A 24413-nucleotide genomic window follows, 5' to 3' on the forward strand; every position below is an offset into this window, starting at 1 on the left:
AAATTTAAAAGTCATTCTCGATCGCAGTTCAGAGATCACAGTCAATACTTGGAAGCACAGATTAAATAAAAACATTATCTCAAGCGGAATTACTTTTTTTTTAAATAAGGCACGAGCAGGACGTTCAGCTGATGATAATAATTGATAAGCCCTGCATTTACCACTACAATGCAGTGCCACTCAGGATTCTTGAAAACCCCGAAAATTCTGAGCGGCACTACAATTGCACTCGTCACCTTGAGACATAAAATTTTAAATCTCATTTGCTCAGTTATTTCACTAGCTACTGTGCGCTTCAGACCGAAACACGGCAATGTTTACACATTACTGATTCACGGCAGTTATAGGCACCGTTGTGGTACCCATAATCTAGCCGGCATACTGTGCAAAAGAGCCTCACACTGGTAAGTATTGCAAGAACTTCTGCCAAGTTATTCCCAAGTACCTATAGGACCGTTTAGGCGTTTACATTACGAGCAATATTATTATCATACTTGTAATTTAGGATGTAAAACAGACTTTAAATAATTTTTTCAGAGTTTTTTTCCGTAATCGTTGTATTTGTGGTCTTTGTCTTGTTACCAATGCTCTAAAGTCTAAATATAAAAAAAATTACATAGACGTCACTTGTCAGAAATAGAAAATTTTGATTCAGCTATCCGCGATCTCCAAATTGAATTTTTCATTTAAAGTTCGTACACTAAATAATTATAAAGTCACCATAATGACTGCGTTTGAAGAATTTGGTGTTCTTTCTGAACTTGGTAAAGCTATAGAAGAAATGGAATGGACGCTGCCTACAGATGTTCAAGCAGAGGCTATACCACTTATCTTAGGTGGAGGAGATGTTCTTATGGCTGCGGAGACCGGTAGTGGAAAGACCGGTGCCTTTTGTTTACCAATTTTACAAATTGTTTGGGAAACTTTAAAAGATATACAAGAAGGAAAGACAAGTAATGTGATAACACAAGCATCTTCAGAGTGGACTATGTCGTTTTTCGATCGCACAGATGCATTGGCAGTGACTCCAGATGGCTTAAGGTGTCAATCTCGTGATCACGCAGCTTGGCATGGTTGCAGGGCGACCAAAGGTGTACATACCAAGGGTGCATACTACTATGAGGCTACCGTAACAGACGAAGGCCTTTGCCGTGTAGGATGGTCAACACAGGCAGTAAGTTGTCCTCAAACAACATTAACTCTGATATATTTCAAATGCAGTAACTTAAGGAACTGTAAGAGAATATATGACTCTCTAACCTTGGCAATTAAAATTAACTAAACTCACACAGTTTAGTTAATAAATTTTAGGTCTGAAACTTTTTCTAATAGTATATGGTATAATGTGGTTCATAGTCTTGTATAACAAATATATTATACATCAAATAAAGCTATTACGAACTGGTGTAGTAAGCGAACTCTGTTTTTGTATAATTCAAATATTTTTATTCAAAATAGGATTTAAAATCTCTTATTGAATGTCTGAAGCTACCACCCATTTGTAAAAGAATGGCTAAAACCCGGAGAGAAATTTAGCAGGCTTGTTTTTCTTCATAAAATATAATTACAGTTTAATATAAATAAAATTTATTATTTTATAGCCAAGTCAGTCATTTACATAATAATAACATTTACCACACAAAATTTTTACTCACTCACTCAACTTAACGATGGCTACTACTTTAGCCATCGTTATGTTTCTTACTGATTATCACAGTTTCTAGCAAAAGTGTTTATGTGCAGTTCATTATCAAGAATATATTAAAAAATATAATCTAAAAAGGCAAAAAGATACACGAAAATACTCTAGAAAAAACATATTCTCAAAGTGGGCTGTGAGCACAATAAGGTTGAGAAACTATGGTCTAAACCAATGGTTGACAAGGAGTGAAAGATAGAAGTGCCTTTTTACTGGCTTAAGGAAATTGGTACCATAAAGTTCAAGCTGGCTATTTTAACATAGACTATTCTAATAAACATGAACTCAGTTTAACAATTGTAGATAAAGATATAAGCGGGTGTAATCTGTTTTCTTATATCATCATTTCTTTTATACATTTTTTCACTTATACACATTAATTTATTTACGATGTTTTTAGGCAAAATTAGATTTAGGTACAGATAGACTTGGTTTTGGTTTTGGTGGAACAGGAAAAAAATCAAATGCTAAACAGTTTGATGACTATGGAAGTGCATTTGGAATGAATGATGTCATAGGTATGTAATAAATAAAATGTAGTAATTGTTTATTATTCCCAATATCTCATCTATACTATAATATTATAAAGCTGCAGTGTTTGTTTGTTTGAACGCGTGAATCTCTGGTACTACTGGTCCGATTTGAATGATTCTTTCAGTGTTACCCAACACTAGACTACCCAGTCTATGTGTTTTTTTTTCAAAATTAGGGATCCATAATAAAATTGCTATTTTGTAACACAAGGTGTAAAATCGAAAACCTAGTTTTGCATGCGCTGCAAAAACTATTGACAATAGAACAAAATGATGTACAGGCTATAATATAGGTAATATTTTATTACTTATAAAACTATCGCGTGAATTATACTTTATATGGCAAAACAATGATTGCCGGGTTAGCTAGTACATTATAGTATCTTTTCAAGTGAATAGTAGATATTGATTAATAAGTGATTTTCTTACCCTCTATTGAATAAAATTGGTTGGAACTGCCACAGCAACTTTTTCATATGTATGATGTCAGCAGCCAGTCATGAGTTTGTGAGAAAAATAGTGTGCATACTGAAACTAACATCAATAAGCCCTCTCCATAGGTGTATGACTATCTTAACTTGCAGGGATTATATCTATTACATTTTGAAACAAATTATGTATTAAAAGTTATTAAATGTTGATAAATATATTTATGCAGATATCAATGTAAATATGGATCATTAGAGCCCACATTTCAGCTGCTGAAGCCTATTGAGCTAGTGATACTGTCCACACAATTAACCTGCTTATTTGCGCCTATTTATGGTGTGAAGCTGTACACATTACTGTCTTTCGGTCTGAAAGGCACTATAGCTAGTGAAAATACTGCACAAATGAGACTTAACATCTTATGTCTCAAGGTGACAAGCGCAGTTGTAGTGCCAGGGCGTATCAATTACATTCAGCTGAATGTCCTGCTTGTCTCATCCTTTATTTTCAAAAAAAAAAATTAGATGTCTGGCTTACCTGGTGTGGTTTTTGAGGATTTTTCTTTCAGATAATTATCTATTATTTGAAGAGGGTGGCTAGTTGGCTAGTCCTAATGAGTTCTAGTTACACCGCATCCAGAATTGAATGCAGCATTTACTCACCGCAGTATTTTCTTGATGCAAGTATTACAAACAGCATCTGGGAGCAAGGTGTAGTCGCCAAAGATGGTGTTCCACTTATGCATGCTTTCAGATACAACTAAACTGTGGAATGAGCTTGAATACTTTTATAAAAGTGCATACACTTTTTTTTAAAGGTCAGCAATACTCCTGTGATTACTCTGGCATTACAGCAGGATGTGGTTGTCAGTGAACACCAAACATCATGTTTTGGTGTTCACTGAACAACCTAGAAAGCTAGTTTGTCCTCCATTTCCATAAAAATAGATCAGTAACTGCCTAAGATCTCAAATTTTATTGCTGCCATTTTAAAGTTCAGTTATATTACAAATTTGTAGTTTACATAATGAAATAATAACATTACCGACATTTCAGTCTAAGTATATAAGATTTATTTACTATTATACCATACTGGTATCATTACAAAAAGCTTTATTACTTTATTAAAGTATTTCATTTTTGCAATAATAGGAATAGGTTTTAGTTAAATTGTTTGATCTTAAGAAAGAAAAATTATTCTGTTGTTCCTATAGACTATAATATTATAATTCAATAATTTGATAGACACAGATAAGATACAGATTCAGATATAAGTAAGCCTACTGGGCATAATATATCATTAAACCTTTACTGGACTTATTTCTTTACGATTTGTGCATGTTAGTAATGACAAGAAAAATATTTTCCATCCACCTATTCTGTCTTCTTATATTTCAGATATTATCCAACTATAAATCCAATTATTTCAATAAAATATAATATTTTACAGGTTGCATGTTAAATTTAAATAATGGTGAAATTCGTTACACTAAAAATGGTGAAGACCTTGGTGTTGCATTCAAATTAGACCAGTCTCGCAGGTCGGACTGTTACTTCCCAGCAATTGTGTTAAAAAATGCTGAAATGAGCTTCAATTTTGGTGCTACCCCATTCAAAGTAAGTAGTTATTATTTCATTTTTTTACATTGTTTCATAGAAATGTCTCAGTCAATGTGTTAAAGTTAAATGATTCACCAGGGTTTCATTCTGTTTTAGAGGTTCTATTGTAAGTATCTTGTCTCACACACCCATTTAGTGGAATCATCCGCAGATCTCTTAGTATATCCGAATTTAGGAGGATGAAACATTATTAATTTTAATATATTTTACTATCCAAATTAGTTGACAATGTAATAAGTATTAAACTAATGAGTCATTTGATTCAATCTGAGATTGTGTATTAATTTATTTATGCAGCACTTAGATCTGGTTTTCATATTTTGTTTATGTTCATTTGTCATATTTATGTTTCAGTATCCCCCACCAAAGGAGTATGTAGCAATTTCACAAGCACCCAAGGAATATGTAAAGCTCAATGTAGTATCAGCTTCAGCCGCTGCCGGTGCAAGCAAGCCCGTTAATAATGCACCACAAGCAATCATTATTGAGGTAATTCCTCCCACTGGTGCTTTAGTTTGGATTCGTAAAACACTCTATAATCTAGAATCTTGAACTTCTTTGACTTGACCTTCTTTACGTACTTTTGCTTGTTTTTTTTTGGTTTCATCACATTTAACATTTTAAATAATAATAATAATATTGACACACTTTTACACAAATTATCTTGTCCCAAACTAGGCATAGCCTGTACTATGGGTACAAGACAACGATATATTTAATACAATATACTTACTTAAACGTACATAAATACATATAAACATCCATGACTCGGAAACAAACATCCATATTCATCATATAAATGATTGCACTTACAGGGATTCGAACCCGGGACCTCTAGCTTAGTAATCAGGGTATTTAGTAGTAAATGTATGATAATTATATATTAACTTCTATACAATTTCTGTTAAGTAGTTTTTAATGCAGACAAGAGAAATTTTATGTTTTTATGGCAAATTTTATTGTGTTAACAATTTTTTTTCATGCAATGTATTCAACTGCAAGAAGGTTGCTATTTTAAAGGGTTTATTGAAAAAATATCAAGAAATCTAATTAAGAAAAGTAAATACTTTTTAAATCATACATTCCACTTTGTAGAATCGGCTACCAGAAGTTTCCTTCTGAATCTACACAACTTGAGGACCTTAATACTATAGTCTTGAGGGCAGGTGTGATATGTGTATGTTTTATATCCATCCATGGAAAGCTGTTTCCATAACATATGCCCGCTTATTTAAAAAAATCCAGTTAGAATCTCTTAAATCGCCCTTTCGTGTTAAAGTAAGTCAGATAATACCTTCTTAGATACATTCTTAGGTTACGAAAATAAGTATTAATCGTCGATGTAAATCTATTATTTCCTGATATAAGTTATACATTCTTTTTTTTATATTGCTAACAAAACAATTGTAACGCCTCCAGGGCCGGCCCAAACCAAGGCACACAGTGATTAACTTCGGCTGCCTATGGTATATAAACCTAGAATTGAATTAAATTTATATTCGGGTGTAGCCTTTTAAAAGGTGATGTATGTATCATGTCTATAGGGTATAAAAATCGCTTTATCAATCTTAATTTTATACTTGGAAAAATTGGAATGATAATGGGATATAACAAAAAAAAAACAACCGACTTCAAAAACACTATTCCAAAACAATAGATATAATATGCACTCAAAAGTATATAAATAATTGCGTATTTTTATACAATCTAATTAATTAATCAAATTCTAGTTACGATTATTGTTATTTTTGGAATCGGTGTCCTTCCACTGCGACTCTCTCTCGCCTCTCGCTTCCTTACGACTCAAGCACATCTCACCTATAACTATGTATGTAGTTACAAACCTATCTTGGATGACACCGACTATAAAAATTACAGTTGTTTTGGTATTATTTTTATTTTTAGTGAATTTGAAGTACACTAACCAACAATTTGTCTAAATATGTGTAGATATACTAAATTTTTCAATGCAGCAATGAATAATCTAAAAATGTATGTAAATTTATCATCCACATATGTATAGCAAATTTAAGAATTTTATGGTTTTCTCATGGATGCCACTGTCAGATCTGGACCAAATTACAATGGGACCACACGGGAAGCACCAGCTTTCAAATAAAAAAAATAGTTATCAAAATCAGTTCACCCAGTCGAAAGTTTTGGGGTAACAAACATAAAAAAAAGAACTTACCGACTAATTGAGAACCTCCTCCTTTTTTGAAGTCGGTTAAAAAGTAGACTAAGTCTCCAACTAACATAACTCTGCGTCTTAGCCCTTGTTAAAAATATTGATTGTAAAGGCTTAAAAATGATCAAATTTGAATACTTTCAATTCTTTTTCATGTATATATAGATATACAGTTTACATGGGGTGACTGATTCCCAATACTTTTCAATCAATATTTTTAATCAGGGTGAGTACGACATACATAATACTTAACAATTATTTAGATTATATACACATATTAATAAATAACAACATTTACATTAGACACTGACAAAAACAAACAAAATAGCGTGGAGCACTGTACAACAATAGTCTATACACTACACGGTCAGCTGTTGCGAACTATAGGCGCCGCCCGACCGTCACGCGACATGCAACAAACAAGACGAAAAAGTTTGAGACGATGTAATAAAAGTTTCACTTTAGAAAAATTAAGAAAATAGTATTGGAGAAGGAGCCGCATAAGGAGCTTTAGACACCCTTAAAAAATGTTTATTTTTCATAGACAATGATTTGTATTTTTATACTCATGTTTGGGAAACGTTGCAAGCCGTAAATGCTATTTCACTGACAGTTTTTGAAGCATTGTAATAAGATTCAACTCTGACCCAAACATAAGTATTATTTAAATATTTATTTTATTTTTTGACATTAAAATGATTATTAATACCGATTACTTATTTATTGGGATACTTTTCATTTGCTTCATTGATAGAATGACTTCACTAATATTTATTTGCCTTTTTCATCAAGTGAATGCCACAGTCTTTCATCGATGAATGACACTTTGTTTCAATTTTCAGCCGTCACGGGAATTGGCAGAACAAACATGTTCACAAATAACATTGTTCAAGAAACATTTAGATAATCCTAAAGTTAGAGAGCTGCTGGTCGTTGGTGGTATCAACGTGAAGGATCAGATCAATCAGTTGAATTCTGGTGTTGACATTGTTGTCGGGACGCCTGGGAGGCTGGAAGACCTCATACAAGGAGGTATTTCTCATTTACATAGGTTGCGTTTTGGGAACAAGGAAAAAAACGAGCAGTTGCCCACTTAAACGTCGTATTTCTGTTCGAAAGGTGTGTGAGCTGGTGCAGTAACAAGGACGTGATTCATTCGATTTTGAAGTCTTGCGGAGAAGGGGGGAAACCTCATTAGCCGGAAGACGTCCACTGCTGGACTAAGGCCTCCCCCAAAGATTTCCGATCAGTCCTACGCTGCCCTCATCCAACGTATTCTGGCGATGCTGACCAGATCGTCGGTCCATCTTGTCACTGCGTCTTCCGGTACGTGGTCGGCTTTCAAGGACTTTACTGCCCCAACGGCCATTTGTTCGTCGAACTATGTGCCCTGCCCACTGCCACTTTAGTTTTGCAATCATTTGGGCTATGTCGGTGACTTTGGTTCTCCTGCGGATCTCCTCATTTCTTGATTCGATCTCGCAGGGAAACTCCGAGCATAGCCCTCTTCATTACCCTTTGTGCGACAACTAGCTTTCTTATAAGGCCCAAAGTTAGCGACCTCGTCTGCGTACCGTAAGTCATCACTGGCAACACACACTGGCAGTATGGCGGTACTAACAGCGCTGAAGGGTATCACTGAGCGCTAATATACGAGTGTCACCAAACCCTGGAACAAGTTGCCTCTTATAACCGGGTAACTCTGCAATGGATTAAGGGACATAGTGGTTCGTTGGGTAATAACGCAGCGGATGAACTTGCAAGGCGAGCATCGGCAACCCAAGTGACTGGTTCATTGCCACTTCTGCCACTGCCCTTCAGCCAAATGCGCTCATGGATACGCTCTCTCACCAACAACCTACACAACACCCGATGGATGAATGTCTCTAACTGTAGACAGTCGAAAGAAGCGATACCTGCACTATCGCCCAAAGTAACACGTAGACTTATCATCCTCAACAGACATCACCCTTAGGGTCACACATCACTAAACAAGCACCTTTTCACAATCGGCGTAACGGACAGTCCTAAGTGCAGTGGCTGTCTAGCCGAGGACGAAACGGTCACTCACGTAATCCTGGAATGTGCGGGGGTGGCCAAACAACGGGCAAAAACCTTAACCAATACGAGGTCGCTCCAGGAAGTCTGGGAACACCCCAGGAATGTTCTGAACTGGCAGGAGCTAGGCTGGTTGGAGTAACTGGCCGCAAAATGGACCCATATTAGTGGTTTGATTGCGGAAACAGGAGCCCCTATACCATACCAACACACACTGGTTGAAAACCTTCGTCTTCAGACACTGTGGTATAATAGGTGTGGTACATTGCGATGTAAGGGCGGTGTGGTAGCATGGTTTAATATGACGTTTAATATGTGATATAGGTCATCCTTTGAATAAAAATATTACAATTTGAATAACTTCAAACTTCAGACCATACTCCAACTCCACTCTAGGGTACGTACCTTCTAATACTTTTCTCAGAACATTTATTTGGTGCAAATAAAGATTTGTTATTTGCTCTTTAACAGGATACTTAGCCCTTACACACTGTCGTTTCTTCGTGCTGGATGAAGCCGACGGTCTCCTAAAGGCGGGCTGCGGTGAACTGATAGAGAGGCTGCATCGGCAAATACCGAAGATTACCTCGGACGGAAGACGTTTGCAGATGGTGGTCTGCTCAGCAACACTACATGCTTTCGAAGTCAAGAAAATGGCGGTATGTGAGGAGATATGTTTTTTTGGAAAACAATTATCATTTTTTTAGGGTTTCTTATTTTATAATACCCGATGTGAGTTTGTTGCGCTTTTACAGGGTATGGTGCAATAAAAATATTGCTAAAATATAATGGTTCACAGGAGAACTCGTAACAATTTAACCAATTTAACATACAAATTGACACTTCATTTATACCAGTTAGTTGTGACTGAAGCACCAAAAGATTTACATCAAATTGGGCCGTCTATTTGTTGGTTTTCGGTATTCAAATCAAATCAAAATCAGTTTATTCACGTAGGTCACGGAAATGACACTTATGAATGTCAAAAAAAAATATTCTTATTGAATCTACCGCTACTTCGTAAAGGGTTGAGCTAATGAGAAGAAGTAGCAAGAAACTCATTGCCACTCTTTTATATCAAGATTTACAGATCATTTCAAATTACAATATAATAATATGTAAAATCATGCAACAAACACACTCAAACGTCAAATAGTCAATGTCTTACATGAGTAAGTCAAAAAAGTAAATGTAAATTAATACAAAAGTTATTGAGTACAGTAGCTGTATCATCCACATACAACATAAATAAATAAAGGTATTCTGTGAGCATTTTATGAGCGATTATAAATAAATCATCATGTATATATCTATATATACACAATAACTTAAGAATCTGAAACCGAGTCTCCGGCAACAGGATCATCCTGCCACCTGCCATTGGATAGGTATTTCTCACAATCACACTGGATAAATACATATTTCAGGAAAAGCTGATGCACTTCCCGACGTGGGTGGACCTGAAGGGTGAGGACGCGGTTCCGGAGACTGTCCACCATTGTGTTGTTAATGTGGATCCGCAGAACGATCGCAGCTGGCAGACTCTCAGAAAGTAAGTAGACACAATATTATGATAATCATACATCTTGCTCCAGAGTGGACTCAAAGGAACTACAAAAGGAATAGTGTATATGTATAACTCTACACAAATAAAACTGAAAACAAAATTTTATGAACGACGCGGGACTCGAACCCGCGATCTCTCGCGTTCCGTGCGAGCGCTCTTTCCAACTGAGCCAACCGTTCGATTTGTTTTCAGTTTTATTTGGGTAATTTATCCCAGAAGTGAGGATTATATCACTTTGAAAACATAACAAATTGTTTAGATTTGCATGAGCGATATCTCAAGTCAATTTCCTAATATGCAAATATTGGGGTTGAGCAGGTTATCAACTTTAAAGTAGATCCTGTAGATGAAGAACCTGAGAGTTGAAAAAAGCATACAAGATTATACCAACGTACCAGATACGTCACTCGAATGGTTGGCTCAGTTTGAAAAAGCGCTCGCACGATCGAGAGATCGCGGGTTTGAGTCCCGCATCGTTCATAATATTTTGTTTTCAGTTTTATTTATGTAATTAATCCCAGAAGTGAGGGTTATCACTTTAGAAACAACAAATTATGTATTGCTCTAATCTGGACCGCGTGCAACGGAGAACTGCTCGGCTTGTCATTTGTTTTATGTCGCTATTATGCACCACATTAATAGTGGCAGTCTTCCAAAATGCTGTTTAACCTGATAACTGTCGATTCCACCTTCTCACGACACGCCACCAACTTTACTATTGTTTTTTTTTAATGAAAATAAGGAACGAGGCGAGCAGGACGTTCAGTTGATGGTAATTGATACGCCTAGCCCATTACAATGCAGTGCCGTTCAGGATTCTTGAAAAACCCCAAAAAATTTGAATGGCACTACAACTGCGACTGCAACTCCAAGATGTTAAGTCTCATTTGCCCAGTAATTTCACTAGCTAGGGTGCCCTTCAGACCGAAACACAGTAATGCTTACACATTATTGCTTCACGGCAGAAATAGGCACCGTTGTGTTACCCATAATCTAGCCGGCATCCTGTGCAAAGGGCCCTCCCACTGGTAACAGGTTCTTACCTCCTGGATGTGTAGCGTTACTCCACTTTGCGGTTATTAAGTAATTTTCTGCCACCAAACTGTGGAATGAAACAAGGAATTACCTTGTGCGGTGTTTCCAGGACGATACAATAAGGGTACGGTTTTCCAAAAAGTGCGTAAACAGTTATAAGACTCAAGAAAGCTGGGTAAATAATAAATTTTATTGTACGATTGTACATTGTAGCTATATCTAATATATATACTAGCTGACTCGACAGACGCTGTTCTGCACATAATAAATATTTTTTTTTAATGAATTTGTCCATAATAATTCATAACATCAAGAATAATTTCGTAAAATATGCTCCCTGTTGTAATAATAAAATTGTTTCACAGCAATACTGTCAAACCTCGCGTCAGTAAATTCTCTCACAGAAAATATGTCCATACAAAACAAATATTGAAAATAAAAATAATTATGGGTCCCAAATTGACATAAAAACTATCCTATCTCTCAAGTTGGACCTAACTGCACTCCATGAAGTAATCCCCATTTAAATGCTTCATTAGTTTAGGAGTCCATCGCGGACAAACAAACGTGTCACGTAATTTATATATATTAAGATATGCGCCCGTTGTTCTCAGCTCTGAGGCATACCTTTTGGAATGGATGGTGGTTTTTGACTTTTAATAAGTGATATTATGTCCTATTTTGAGTAAACAAAATTAAATATGGCTTCACATTGTAACTATTCTTTTTAATGTCCAGGCAAATTCAGACCGATGGTGTTCATGCTAAGGATAATCTAAGGAGTGGTAACACTACTCCGGAGACGCTATCAGAAGCTGTTAAGATTCTGAAGGGAGAGTATTGTGTTCGGGCTATCAGAGAACACAAAATGGACAGGTAAGCATTGTTAAAACTATGACTGCAAGGCTGTTAAAGACTTATTGGCATAGTTAGACCTGGTCGCTAACTATGGGTCTTATGAGAAACCTCATGGTCGGTCATAGGGCAATGGATAGTATTGCGCGGGGTCTCCAAATCAATAAGTCCTGGGTAACTTTAAAAGCACCTGTTATCGTAACCTAAAAGGCCGGCAATACTCATATAATTTCACTGGTTTTGCAAAAGTATGGGAGGCGGTGAGCACTTACTCATGACGTGACCCGAAGACCAGAGGAATTAGCATGCTGATAGATTCTGAATCCTCTTCGAAAACTTCTAATTTAACCGAAAATAAAATTAAATATTTAAGTAGCTCTGACGAATATTATTGCATTTTTGTCTACTTTGAATAACGCGCGAAAACGTTTATAAGGCGTAAAATTTGTTTTCTCACACAAGACATCTTTGTCTTTTAACAGCAAAGTTAACATACTTACATGGATCGAAATCCATTTTAGTAGAGCGCAAGGGCCGAAATATTGTCACTGAAGAGAGCAGCTGATTGGAGGCGTCACATCTGTATGATCTCATAGACGGACTTGCTCATATACCCGTCCGGCCGTTTTTACGAAGAGTCTGTCTTCGTAGTGATAAAATTTCAGTTGAAAATCTTTATCTGTTTAGTGTTGCACTTACTAATTTTCTCATAGAGGTGATGAATAGGCATTTGCTCCATTGGGAAGTACTATTTATATTATTACTACAGAATGATTTTGTAAAGATTATCCAAACGAAATCATAAAGATACTAGTTGGGCGTTGCCTAAAGCTAGTGGCGACGATCGCGGTTCGAGCACTACTGACTGCGTTGGGCCCTGCATGGGGCGAGAGGGATTTCAAAAAAAAAACCGTGCGAAAAGGCATCGCATCAATACTGTAGCATATTTTTTTTACAGGGCTATAATATTCTGCCGCACCAAAATAGACTGTGACAATCTGGAGCGATTCCTAAAGTCATTCGGCAACGAGTTTTCCTGCGTGTGCCTTCACGGAGACCGCAAACCACAAGAGAGGAAGGCCAACTTGGAGAAGTTCAAGCAGAGCCAAGTCAAGTTCCTCATCTGTACCGATGTAGCGGCGCGGGGCATCGACATATCTGGACTGCCGTTTAGTGAGTATTAGAATATTCGTAAGTTGTAGTGGAGTCGAATCTTGTACCATATTTGTAATTTCAGTTTTTGCGAGATTGATTTTTAGAGGTTTTCGAATCCGATTCGACAAGATCTCTGAATTTTCGTTATACCTAAGTATCACAAGTATCAGTATATGCTTTTTGAGTGTTGCTTTTATTAATGAATTTACCAATTAAATTGCCGTTCTGCCGTACTGGCTATTTCAAAACCAAATTTTTCTTCTAAGACTTCTAAGTTCAAATTATTTTTACTTTGAAAATTAGTCATTTGTTGAATGTTAAGCGTTCTGTTTTCGTCGCATTTGTACATTTTCTGTTTCGTTCATAATTCGAGTGATTATGGAGCATCCGTTCCGTAGTGCTAGCAAAGTGGCAAAAGCGGCACTCAACATTAACGACGTATATGGAGCGAATACTTCTTTAACACGGATCTTTCGTTCTAGAAATTTCGACCTAAGAAATGAACCCCGTGGTCGACTGTTCAACAGGCACACAATCGAAGGCATATTGAATCGCATTGTTACTTGCGTCGACAAATGGATTCTGTTCGACAGTCTCAAGCGCTCAACTAGTTGGTTAGACTGCCTTTGAAGAATTTTTTGTTTCCCGTTTCGTTCCCCTTCCCAGCACACTTTCAAAAAGGGCATCAATAAGCTACCAACCACTACATTGGCAAAAATACATTTATTGCATGGGTTACTTTTAATAAAACAAAAAAAAAGGTGAAAAAATGACGTTAACTTATTTATTTCATGAAAAATAGCAATTTCATAGGTCATGGCCTATTATTATTTTCAAAAATAAATCTATTCGAATTTAGAATTACTTAATATTGAACACTAAATTGAAATATTATTTTGTTGCTTAGATTATTTGTTTTTTGATAATTATTGTTCTATTATTCATTGGAATAAATGGTATATTGCAACTTTCAATAACTAACTAAAAATTCCATTATTGTAGTCAATAACATTATTGAGCTTAAACATATACACAGTGATCAACGTGACGCTACCGGATGAGAAATCGAATTACGTGCACCGGATCGGGCGTGTGGGTCGCGCCGAGCGTATGGGACTGGCTATCAGCCTCGTAGCCACTGTGCCGGAGAAGGTCAGTTATACATATTACACTCTTATATTTATGATATCTATAGCACTTGTCCCACCGTTGGCGATAGACGTGAAGCGAATTGAGCTAAAAAAGAGTTATACTGTAGCTAGTATCGTGTTAGACAGCAATTAGAAATGAGCTAGTGAGTTAGCGAGCAGGTGGTAGTGAGTTAGCGAGCAGGTGGTAGTGAGTTAGCGAACAGCTGATAGTGAGTTAGCGAGCAGCTGGAAGTGAGTTAGCGAGCAGCTGGTAATGAGTTAGCGAGCAGCTGGGAGTGAGTTAGCGAGCAGCTGGGAGTGAGTTAGCGAGCAGTTGGTAGTGAGTTAGCGAGCAGGTGGTAGTGAGTTAGCGAACAGCTGATAGTGAGTTAGCGAGCAGCTGGGAGTGAGTTAGCGAGCAGGTGGTATTGAGTTAGCGAGCAGCTTATAGTGAGTTAGCGAGCAGCTGGGAGTGAGTTAGCGAGCAGCTGGGAGTGAGTTAGCGAGCAGTTGGTAGTGAGTTAGCGAGCAACTGAAATAAACTGCTGTTATCTTCAAATAACAGCAATATAATTTAATATAATTTTATTGAGTTAATTTGAAATGTAATTTGCTTTTATTTATGTATCTAAATCAATTTTATTTATTATATTCTATTTAATCATAAAAATAATAATTATGTATGTATATGTGCGACAAAGTACACACCGGCGCCATTTTCTTGTACCAAAGGCTCCGTATGCACACTGTAAGTGTTTCGTATTGCAGGGTGCCGTAGCTTGTGACAATAACTGGGTTACTTCAAGATGTGCAGATGTGTCAAGAAGTCTTAGTATCAGGTGAACGTGTTGCTCGCGTCCTCACTTTTTGTTATTACAGATGGCTGATATTTTTATAAAACAATAATATTTTGTACGCAGGTGTGGTATCACGGAGAATGGTGCTCCTCTCGCGGCCGCAACTGCAACAACACCAATCTTATAGACGACAGACCCAAGGGTTGCTGCATGTGGTACAACGAACCACAGGTAAAAATATTGTAATTGAATAATAATTTATTATATAATCATTTAGCTGTGAACACTTGAAATTAAATAGTGCGTTTTTTTATGAAATGAGTTATTTATCAGAAAAAAATAAAAATTATTTTATCACAGAAGTTGTGCATGCGATAGCATTTTAGAATCTTAATGAAATCGACCATCTTTAGATTAAACTTGCCTGCTTGGCTAAGTGTATTATTGTTTTTGTTGGTACGAGTAGTCAAAGTTAAGGGATTAGAAGTAAAATTAAAACACGTAAACACATTTAACGATGATATTTTAATTTTTTCTTTACAAATATATGTGTTTCCGCGTTTTTTGATTTCTAAAGACCTAGTTTGGCTTCTTGCGAGGCCGCAACATCATTAAAACTTACCAACAATTCAAAACTGTTGTCACATTGCCGAAAAATTCCAGTTTGGGAAGTATATTATTAATTTTTCAGTCAAATCGTTGGTACTCGAGTTTTACTCTGTGTAGAACGATACTGGCTCATCAAAAGAGGACCTTTGTCCCAATGCGAGGTTATCGTTACGTTCTAGGACATCCTGAATAAATATAAATAAAGTGACAAAATTCAAAATAAGTTTAATAAAATTTATGCACCATGCGAGATTCTGGAGATGACATCTAAGCTAAATGTCCGATAACGCATATTTCAGAAATATTAGCATGTTTGTTCCACTCTTCAGTTGGATGCCATTCATTTACTATTTCATCCATCTTCTTTACTCATCACCTCCTCAAACCCAATAATTTTTCACAATCAAGCTTTCAAACCTACATAATATTATATACTGCTTACTTCTTTTTCTGGATCTTTAGATCCGATAAAACTTCATTGAAATTTAAACAATACAAATTTATACCCAAGTTCCACGTTTTCCTTATCAGTAGGTAATATTCCACCTTCGCACGACACGCCACAAGTTAGGATATCATCCCCACCATCTGGATGTGTGGCGGTCCTCCACAGTGCGGTTTTCAAGGAGCTTTCTTCCTCGCACTACGAAGCTGTGGAATGAGCTTCCTTGTGCGGTGTTTCCGGGACAATACGACATGGGTACCTTCAAAAAAAGCGCGTACACCTTCCTTAAAGGCCGGCAACGCTCCTGTGATTCCTCTGGTGTTGCAAGAGATTGTGGGCGGCGGTGATCATTTAACAACAGGTACGCTCGTTTGTCCTCCTATTCCATAAAAAAAAAATATGTTATTACGGTCCATTTTTTAAGATATTCTAAATAGTGACATAAGATCACAACCACATCAGACACACATGATATATAAAAAAAAAACTTTAAAAATTCTGAATTCAAAAACTGAAAAGTATCAAATAACTAAAAATTTAATTTAATACTACACCTTTACCTTTAATATTATTAAAATACTATTATTTATATTGATTCGTTTTATGTCGGTGCCAAGCCCTAAACAAAATAAAAGTTTATATTATAAATAGCTTACTTACTGTAATTATTAATAAGGTTGTCTGGCCACGCGTGTCTGTTCGCTTGGGTGGTTTTGTTCTAGACGAAGCTATCCCGCTCAATGTCACGCGTGGCGTGACATTTGGCTTGACACCGGCTTCAAAGCTATCAATATGTAGCACAAACAAATAATAGTATTTTATTAATATTAAAGGTGTAGTATTAAATTAAATTTTTATTATTTGATACTTTTCAGTTTTTGAAGTCGGTTTTTTAAAACGTAGTTTTTTTTTATTTGTTTACTTTTTAGTGTCAGTTAATAATTAAAATATATAATCAACCTGGATGAAAGCTTCTAAAAAAATTACGGGGCCAAACTATGTAATTTTTTTTACATAGTTTAACAATTACGTAAATCGGATCTTAAATCTCAGAGTAATCGGTGTACATACATAAAAAAATACCCATCGAATTGATAACCTCCTCCATTTTGAAGTCAGTTTAAAAGAGTATAAAAGAACCCACAAGAGTATGAATTTTATTTTAATATTTAATGATATGAAAATGTTATTTTCATTTGATTCTTTCTCATTTCGTAAAATACGTTACTGATACTCTGTGACAAATTTCAGTACTTGGCCGACATTGAAGATCACTTGAACATCACTATTCAACAAATAGAGCCCGATATGAAGGTGCCGAGCAACGAGTTTGATGGAAAAGTCGTGTACGGAGAGAAGAGAAAGACGGTCGGCTCGGGATACCAGGTACTATTGTTGGATCATCCTTGGAATATATCACACTAGGTGATGATCATCATTCGTTGATTCAACTTATAACTCTTGCAACACCAGAGGAATCACAGGAGGCCTTAAAGAAACAGGCAACAACATTAACAGGCCTTTAAGAAAGGTGCACGCGCCTTTTTTGAAGGTACCCATGTCGTATCGTCACGGAAAAACCGCACAACGAAACTCATTCCACATTTGTAGTACGTGGAAGAAAGCTCCATGACAGCGCACTGTAGAGGACCGCCAGATTGTATTATAATATTGAACCACACAATTTTTTTATGATAAAAAAGGGACGAGATGGGCATGGCGTTCAGCGGATGGTAATAGATACGCCCTGCCCATGACAATGTAGTGCCGCTCAGGATTCTTGAAAAACCCAAAAATTCTGAGCGGCATTACAATTTCGCTCGTCACCTTGAGACATAAGATGTTAAGTCTCATTTGCCCAGTAATTTCACTAGCTACGGCGCCCTTCAGACCGAAACACAGTAATGTTTACACATTACTGCTTCGCGGCAGAAATAGGCGCCGTTGTGGTACCCATAACCTAGCCGGCATCCTGTGCAAAGGTGCTCCCACTGGTAAAATTATTTTGCCAAAGGTAAAAACTAGGCACTGCCTGAACTATGGGTGCAACACAACGATAATATATAATATTTTTAATACATATAAAACAAACATCCATAAAATATATAACTGTTGCACCTATCGGGATTCGAACCGGGAACAACTAGCTCAGTGGGCAGGTGGGCAGACCCCATTGGCAATATGGGTCGTAGAATATTTGTCAAATATTAATAGTTTTATTTTGATCAGGAAATTAATTTCTTAATGGAGCATGAATTCCTAGGATATTCAAATATTTTAAAAGCGACGCCATTGGTCAGAGCGAATTTGAAGTAAATTAATGTAAATTTTCAACCAATCCACCAAACTGGTTTGTTGTTATGAACTATGACGTCATTTATCATGCACAGCAAGTGCGCTAAAATTGGCAGGCGTTTAAATTGTCCGCATTTCTTTTATTGAAACATTTTTTTACCGAATATTTTTATATAATTTGTTATACCGAATATGATATTGTTTGATGAATTGATCTTGATAAAAAAAACCTTCGCACGACACGCCACAAGTTAGGATATCATCCTCACCATCTGGATGTGTGGCGGTCCTCCACAGTGCGGTTTTCAAGGAGCTTTCTCAATCGTACTACAAAGCTGTGGAATGAGCTTCCTTGTGCGGTGTTTCCGGGACGATACGACATGGGTACCTTCAAAAAAAGCTCGTACACCTTCTTTTAAGGCTGGCAACGCTCTTGTGATTCCTCTGGTGTTCCAAGAGAATGTGGGCGGCGGTGATCACTTAACACCAGGTGACCCGTACGCTCGTTTGTCCTCCTATTCCATAAAAAAAAGTACAATACTATCTTTGTTTTAGGACCACGTTAGTCAAATGGTGCCTGTTGTGAAATCGCTGCAAGAATTGGAATCGCAAGCCCAGCTTTATTACTTGAAGACCCACCATAACGTCACCGTGGCTTAGAAGACGTTAGCCGATTGGTGTCATCATCAAAATACGCGGAGTATTTAACGGGAGTTCAATAAAAATATTCGTAAATGGTTTACGATCGTTTAAGTGATCTGATATACTCCGATTGGTTAAATACTCTGAACCTGATTTCATAGATGTTTCGCGAATAAACATAATCTTGTGAAATGCGAGAAGCGTTTATTTAATCAAGAAAATGTTCCATAACTTATGTAGGAAAATTTACTGAATATGCTTTTGTTTTATTTGTATTTATTTTTATGTAAAAACAACTCCTTATTATTATAAATTCATATAAAAACTAAAATGTTATAAGTTTTTCGAAAATCTGCGAATACATACTATGCTGCCAGCTATTATGTCGATATTTATTTACCAATTTTAAATTAAATACTTGCATAAAAAACACCTCTCACAAACCTATAGACTAGTGAATGACTTAACTACTATCGAAACAGTATTTCTCGAATGCGTCTATTAAGTAACTCATGGTACCGATTTTCTATACAAACCACTGCAAACCGTTACTCGCTAGCGGTTAAGATTTCGATAGGTATTGTACTTTCGACTCATACTACCGAAATAAGTTCTCTGGGTCACCGCCAGAGGCGCTGTATAATTTTCCAAACAAAGAACAATGGCGAAGTTCCATACTACAAAATATTTGAAATTGAATGGTAGCGTCTCAAGAACTGACGTGTACTAATTAATTTTTTATAATTTTCTGCATCTACTGACATAATTCATTTTTAATTTAGAACCGGGATAATGGAGAAATAAATGATTATTTTGTTTGAGTTTTTAGGTTAGGTTTTTCTGTTTATTACTTCATCGTTCTAACTATAGTATACTTATCTATTATATTCTAACTAACATGTTCCAACAACAATAACACTGAATATCACGAATTCCAAAAATCTTTAAGGATAGGAACTAGTAATCATAGGCAAATAGTTAATTAATACCTTATTACTAAACTGTCTACGGTCAACAACTTTGAGTATTATATTATGATAAAATGGAAACTTGTTACTTGATGCAATGGTAATAACAGTTTATTTTCAACAAACCAGAGTTGGTTGTCCATAGCTTTATAAGTAATTTTATAAGAGGAAAGTCAAATGCGCAATCCATAGTCGTAGGTAGGTACTTCGAAAGTGTACCTAACCTACCCCCGATTTTAAGGCTCGGGTCGACTTTTAAACTAAGTACTTCCATTTTTATAATCTTAAAAAACTGGTAAAATAAGTACCTAGTATCCTAATGTCTTTTTCTCAATCCAAGTTCTTATTTTGTAGAAGTAGGTAGCAGTAAATTAAACAAGCAAAATATTTTATTTTGTTTATTGTTATATAAACAGCGTACGTTAGACCAAATCGTGGGGCATATCATAGTCCGGTAATGGAGAGCAGAAGTAATTCAAAATGAGGTTCAGAGTTTAAAACGAGAGAAAGATATTATTCAGATATGATTTGATCGCTAAAGAAATTGAGAAAATAGACTTTAAGCCTATCATCAACTCAAATGATCCCAATTGGTGTTCTAAAGAAATAGTTGATACTTTAACTAAAACAATCTCAAAATATACAACCACAACATTAATTCCCAAGAAGTATCACTGTATCAAGCCTTGGATTACTCCTGGTCTCATACGTTGTATCAAAACCCGTGACAAAATGCATACAAAGTCTAAAAAAGAACCTGACAATCAAATTCTCAGTATTACTTACAAGTGATACAAAAACCACTGTAACGATTTATTAAAAAGATTAAAAAGAACATATGAACAAAATGAATTAAAAAAACACGCTAAAAATTCTAAAAACACATGGACACTAATAAGAAAATTCACAATCACAACTAACAAAAAAGAATTACAACAGGATCTCCTGAGGATTGACACTAAGCCTGAAAACGCAGTTGAGAAAATTAATAACTATTTTGCTGGTATTGGCAAGGACCTAGCAGACAAAATTCCTCACGTTCAATGTCCCGTAGATTTAAATTGTTCTAATAAAAAACAAATGACGCCATCAAACTCTATGGTGATGTTGAAAACAACAGAAAAAGAAATAGAAAACTTAATAACGAACCTTGAATGAATGACTCAGCTGTTGGATGGGACAATATATCACCAAAAATAATAAAATTGAGCAGACACATCCTTGTTCCACTCTTAACACACATCTTTAATTTATGTATTGAAACGAGTACTTTTCCACAGGTTTTCAAACTCTCCATAATACTACCCATATATAAATCAGGAGAAAAATCATGTGCCAATAGCTATCGCCCTATTTCAATTTTACCGACTATTTCCAAATTATTTGAAAAAATTATGAGTAAAAGACTTATGTCCTTTCTAGATAAAGAAAATATCTTATCTAAGCATCAGTATGGCTTTAGGGCAGAAAGATCAACAGGGGATGCAGTATCGGATCTATCAGAATTTGTGGCAGCCCGTCTAGATGCTAAAGAAAAATGCGTGGGCGTTTTTCTTGACCTTGCGAAAGCCTTTGAAACCGTTTCTATACCACTTCTTTTAGACAAAATGGAGGCAATTGGAATAAGAGGAAAGGTGCATTCACTTTTTAAGGATTACCTTACAAACAGAAAGCAAAGTGTAAAAATAGGTGATTATGTAAGCTCTTTTCATCCAGTAACTCACGGTGTACCTCAGGGCAGTGTGCTCGGTCCTGCTTTGTTTCTGATTTATGTGAACGACCTTTGTCATCTTAATCCAATTAACTGCAAAACATTTATGTATGCCGATGATACGGCCTTAATTTTTCATGCCGATTCTTGGGCAGATGTCATAACCAAGGTTGAAATAGGACTTCGAAAAACTTTTCAATGGCTTCAACAGAATTTGTTAACTCTAAACATTCTTAAAACAAAATATATCACCTTTGGCATTACTACAAGACAAATTCCCTCAGACGAAAATTTTTCCGTACAAGTTCATAATTGTAAGAAAGTCTTGACTCAAAATAAAGGATGCTCTTGTGTTTACCTTAATAAAACGAAAATAATTAAATACCTAGGAGTTCTAATAGATGAGACCCTATCATGGAAACCGCAAATTGATCTACTGTCAGAAAGGACTAGAAAACTTATTTTCGTATTTAAAACCTTACGTCAGATTGCTGATTTCACTCTTTTGAGAAATGTTTACTTTGCATTAGCACAATCCTTATTAACTTATTGTATTAAATCGTGGGGTGGCGCTCGAAAATCATGTCTTTTGAAGCTTGAACGGGCCCAACGTGCTCTATTAAAGGTTATTATTTGCAAAACCTTTCGGTATCCTACTTGTGAACTATACACTAAATGCGATGTCTTGTCTGTAAGACAATTGTTTATTAGGGACACTATAATGGCACAGCACTCAAAACTTATATTTGTTCCAGAAGCAGTAACAAAACGACGTAAAGATAAAGTCTGTCCTACAAACACTTTTAAAACTTTTTTTATACGTAAATTTCAATGCTATCTTGGTCCCATGCTCTATAATAAATTAAACAAAATTATTAATATCTACTCTGAAAACAAATTTAACTGTAAAAAAAAGCTAACTGTTTGGTTAAAAACTAAAAAGTATGATGAAATTGAAAATTTGTTTATAGCTATACGTTAAATTATTAATTATCCAGCCTTACTTACCTTACCGATATACGCACAACATACAGAAAAAAAAAAAAAAACTTTAAATTTCATTGTTTATTTTATACCATTATCTTATAAAATTATAGTATGCATAATAATAGCTTATATTTCACATATACAATAAATTAATATTTCTATTTATCTATATGTATACATGTATCCTTATATATTTATCTTTAAAATTTATTATCTTTAATACTATATTATACATTATTACTTTAAAAGTTCAAAATAAACCCAATCAATAATACCTTACTATATTATTATATGAAAATAGCCCAAGTCAACAGTCTTTGTAGTCAACCCAAATGTTTTTAAGTATACCCTCAATTTTATTACTGACCGCTCAAGTACTAACCAGTAATATGTATGATAGAGAAAAGGTTATTTATTTTCTCGTAGAACTGTTAAATTTTTTTTTTTTTTTCCATAAGTTAAATTCTTATATACGCTTTTATGTATTGAAGTTATCTGTAAAAAACAATGTATCTGGAAGTAACTAGTATTAAAATACAGGCCCGGCCTAGTTTAATGCTAGTGACAACTAAAATAATATAAAATATTTTAATTAACTATTAGAAACACTACTTATCCTACGGGATTAGTGGTGCGATTATTTTCAAAAGCATTGTGAATATTTGAAAATTATTTTGATGTATTTGGTGTTGTTTGTCCAGAAAAATATCGTGTATGTTCCATTACTTGTATTGTTATTATAGTATAATAATATTAAGTAGAATTAAGTAAGTGAACTAAGTTATTAGGCATAGACATAAGATACAAATTATTGATTAAACAATAGATATCGTATTCAAGTCCAAAACCAAGCCAGGTAAAATAGAAAATACTTATTAACCTTTCCGCATCGGCCGTGCCCGCGGGCACTGGTAATTCAAAAAACAATGAGAGCGGCTGTGCCGCGGGGCACTCTTTTACCTCATCCAGTTTTCACCCTAATTAGGTGTACAAGATGGTTTATTTGCCTACGCAGTTATGAACGAGTGAATTCCCAAACACATTTCGATCCGTTACGATTCAAGGCCACCAATATTCGACGTCATAGCTTTACGGACAAAGCACTTATGTGTCCACTTGTTCCCGGCCGGCGCAGCGAGCGGTCGTTATCAAGACTTTACACGAAGATCGTTCTTTGTGTAGATTTAAGCTTTATTTTATAATTAACATATACTATTCATTACAAAAACATAAAAGGAAATAAATAAAACAAGTAATTAACAATAATAACAATATTTATTTTAAAATATACCTATTTTTACACTTTTTTTCGAATGAAAAGTCTGTGTGAAATAAAAAAGAAAGACAATATGAATAATTTATACATGGTCTTATAGCTTGTTTCAAAAGCTTTTAGTGACAGTCACTCAAATCACCCTAGTTATAAGCATTTTAAAACTACACGTAAAATAATACACACGGGGAAAATGCCGCGAAATTGCCGGAAGCTTGCCGATCAATAGTGTACAGCGAGATCCGGCGCGCGCCGATCCGGAAAGGTTAATATAAAGAAAACAACACAACAGCGGTAACTATAATTGATAGGTATGATTAGTATTAGGCGTAGGTGACAGGTATAAATACTCATTGATCATTCGCTCATCGCTGTCAGTCATATTGACAGATAGCTTTCCTTGATGTAACCTAAAATG

General features: G+C 35.6%; 1 protein-coding gene across 1 annotated transcript; it reads left to right on the forward strand.

The window, feature by feature from the left end:
• The first annotated feature begins 639 nt into the window (after positions 1-639).
• On the forward strand, positions 640-19312 carry LOC126974175 (ATP-dependent RNA helicase Ddx1). Its single transcript, XM_050821612.1, has 13 exons — positions 640-1174; positions 2100-2217; positions 4111-4277; positions 4635-4769; positions 7311-7500; positions 8998-9185; positions 9954-10078; positions 11867-12004; positions 12942-13156; positions 14175-14290; positions 15189-15296; positions 17371-17505; positions 18970-19312. The coding sequence occupies exons 1-13, from the start codon at positions 725-727 to the stop codon at positions 19072-19074; spliced, it is 2190 nt and encodes a 729-aa protein (XP_050677569.1). The 5' UTR covers positions 640-724; the 3' UTR covers positions 19075-19312.
• Positions 19313-24413: the final 5101 nt, after the last annotated feature.

This window comes from Leptidea sinapis, chromosome 31 (genome assembly GCF_905404315.1).
Source record: "Leptidea sinapis chromosome 31, ilLepSina1.1, whole genome shotgun sequence".
Classification (NCBI taxonomy): domain Eukaryota; kingdom Metazoa; phylum Arthropoda; class Insecta; order Lepidoptera; family Pieridae; genus Leptidea; species Leptidea sinapis.

Bases quoted from the DNA above. Each gene is read 5' to 3' on its own strand.
- LOC126974175 (XM_050821612.1), top strand. From the start codon at position 725: ATGACTGCGTTTGAAGAATTTGGTGTTCTTTCTGAACTTGGTAAAGCT. The intron at 2,218-4,110 runs GTATGTAATAAA...AATATTTTACAG, and splicing joins TGGAATGAATGATGTCATAG to GTTGCATGTTAAATTTAAAT. The intron at 10,079-11,866 runs GTAAGTAGACAC...TTTAATGTCCAG, and splicing joins AGCTGGCAGACTCTCAGAAA to GCAAATTCAGACCGATGGTG.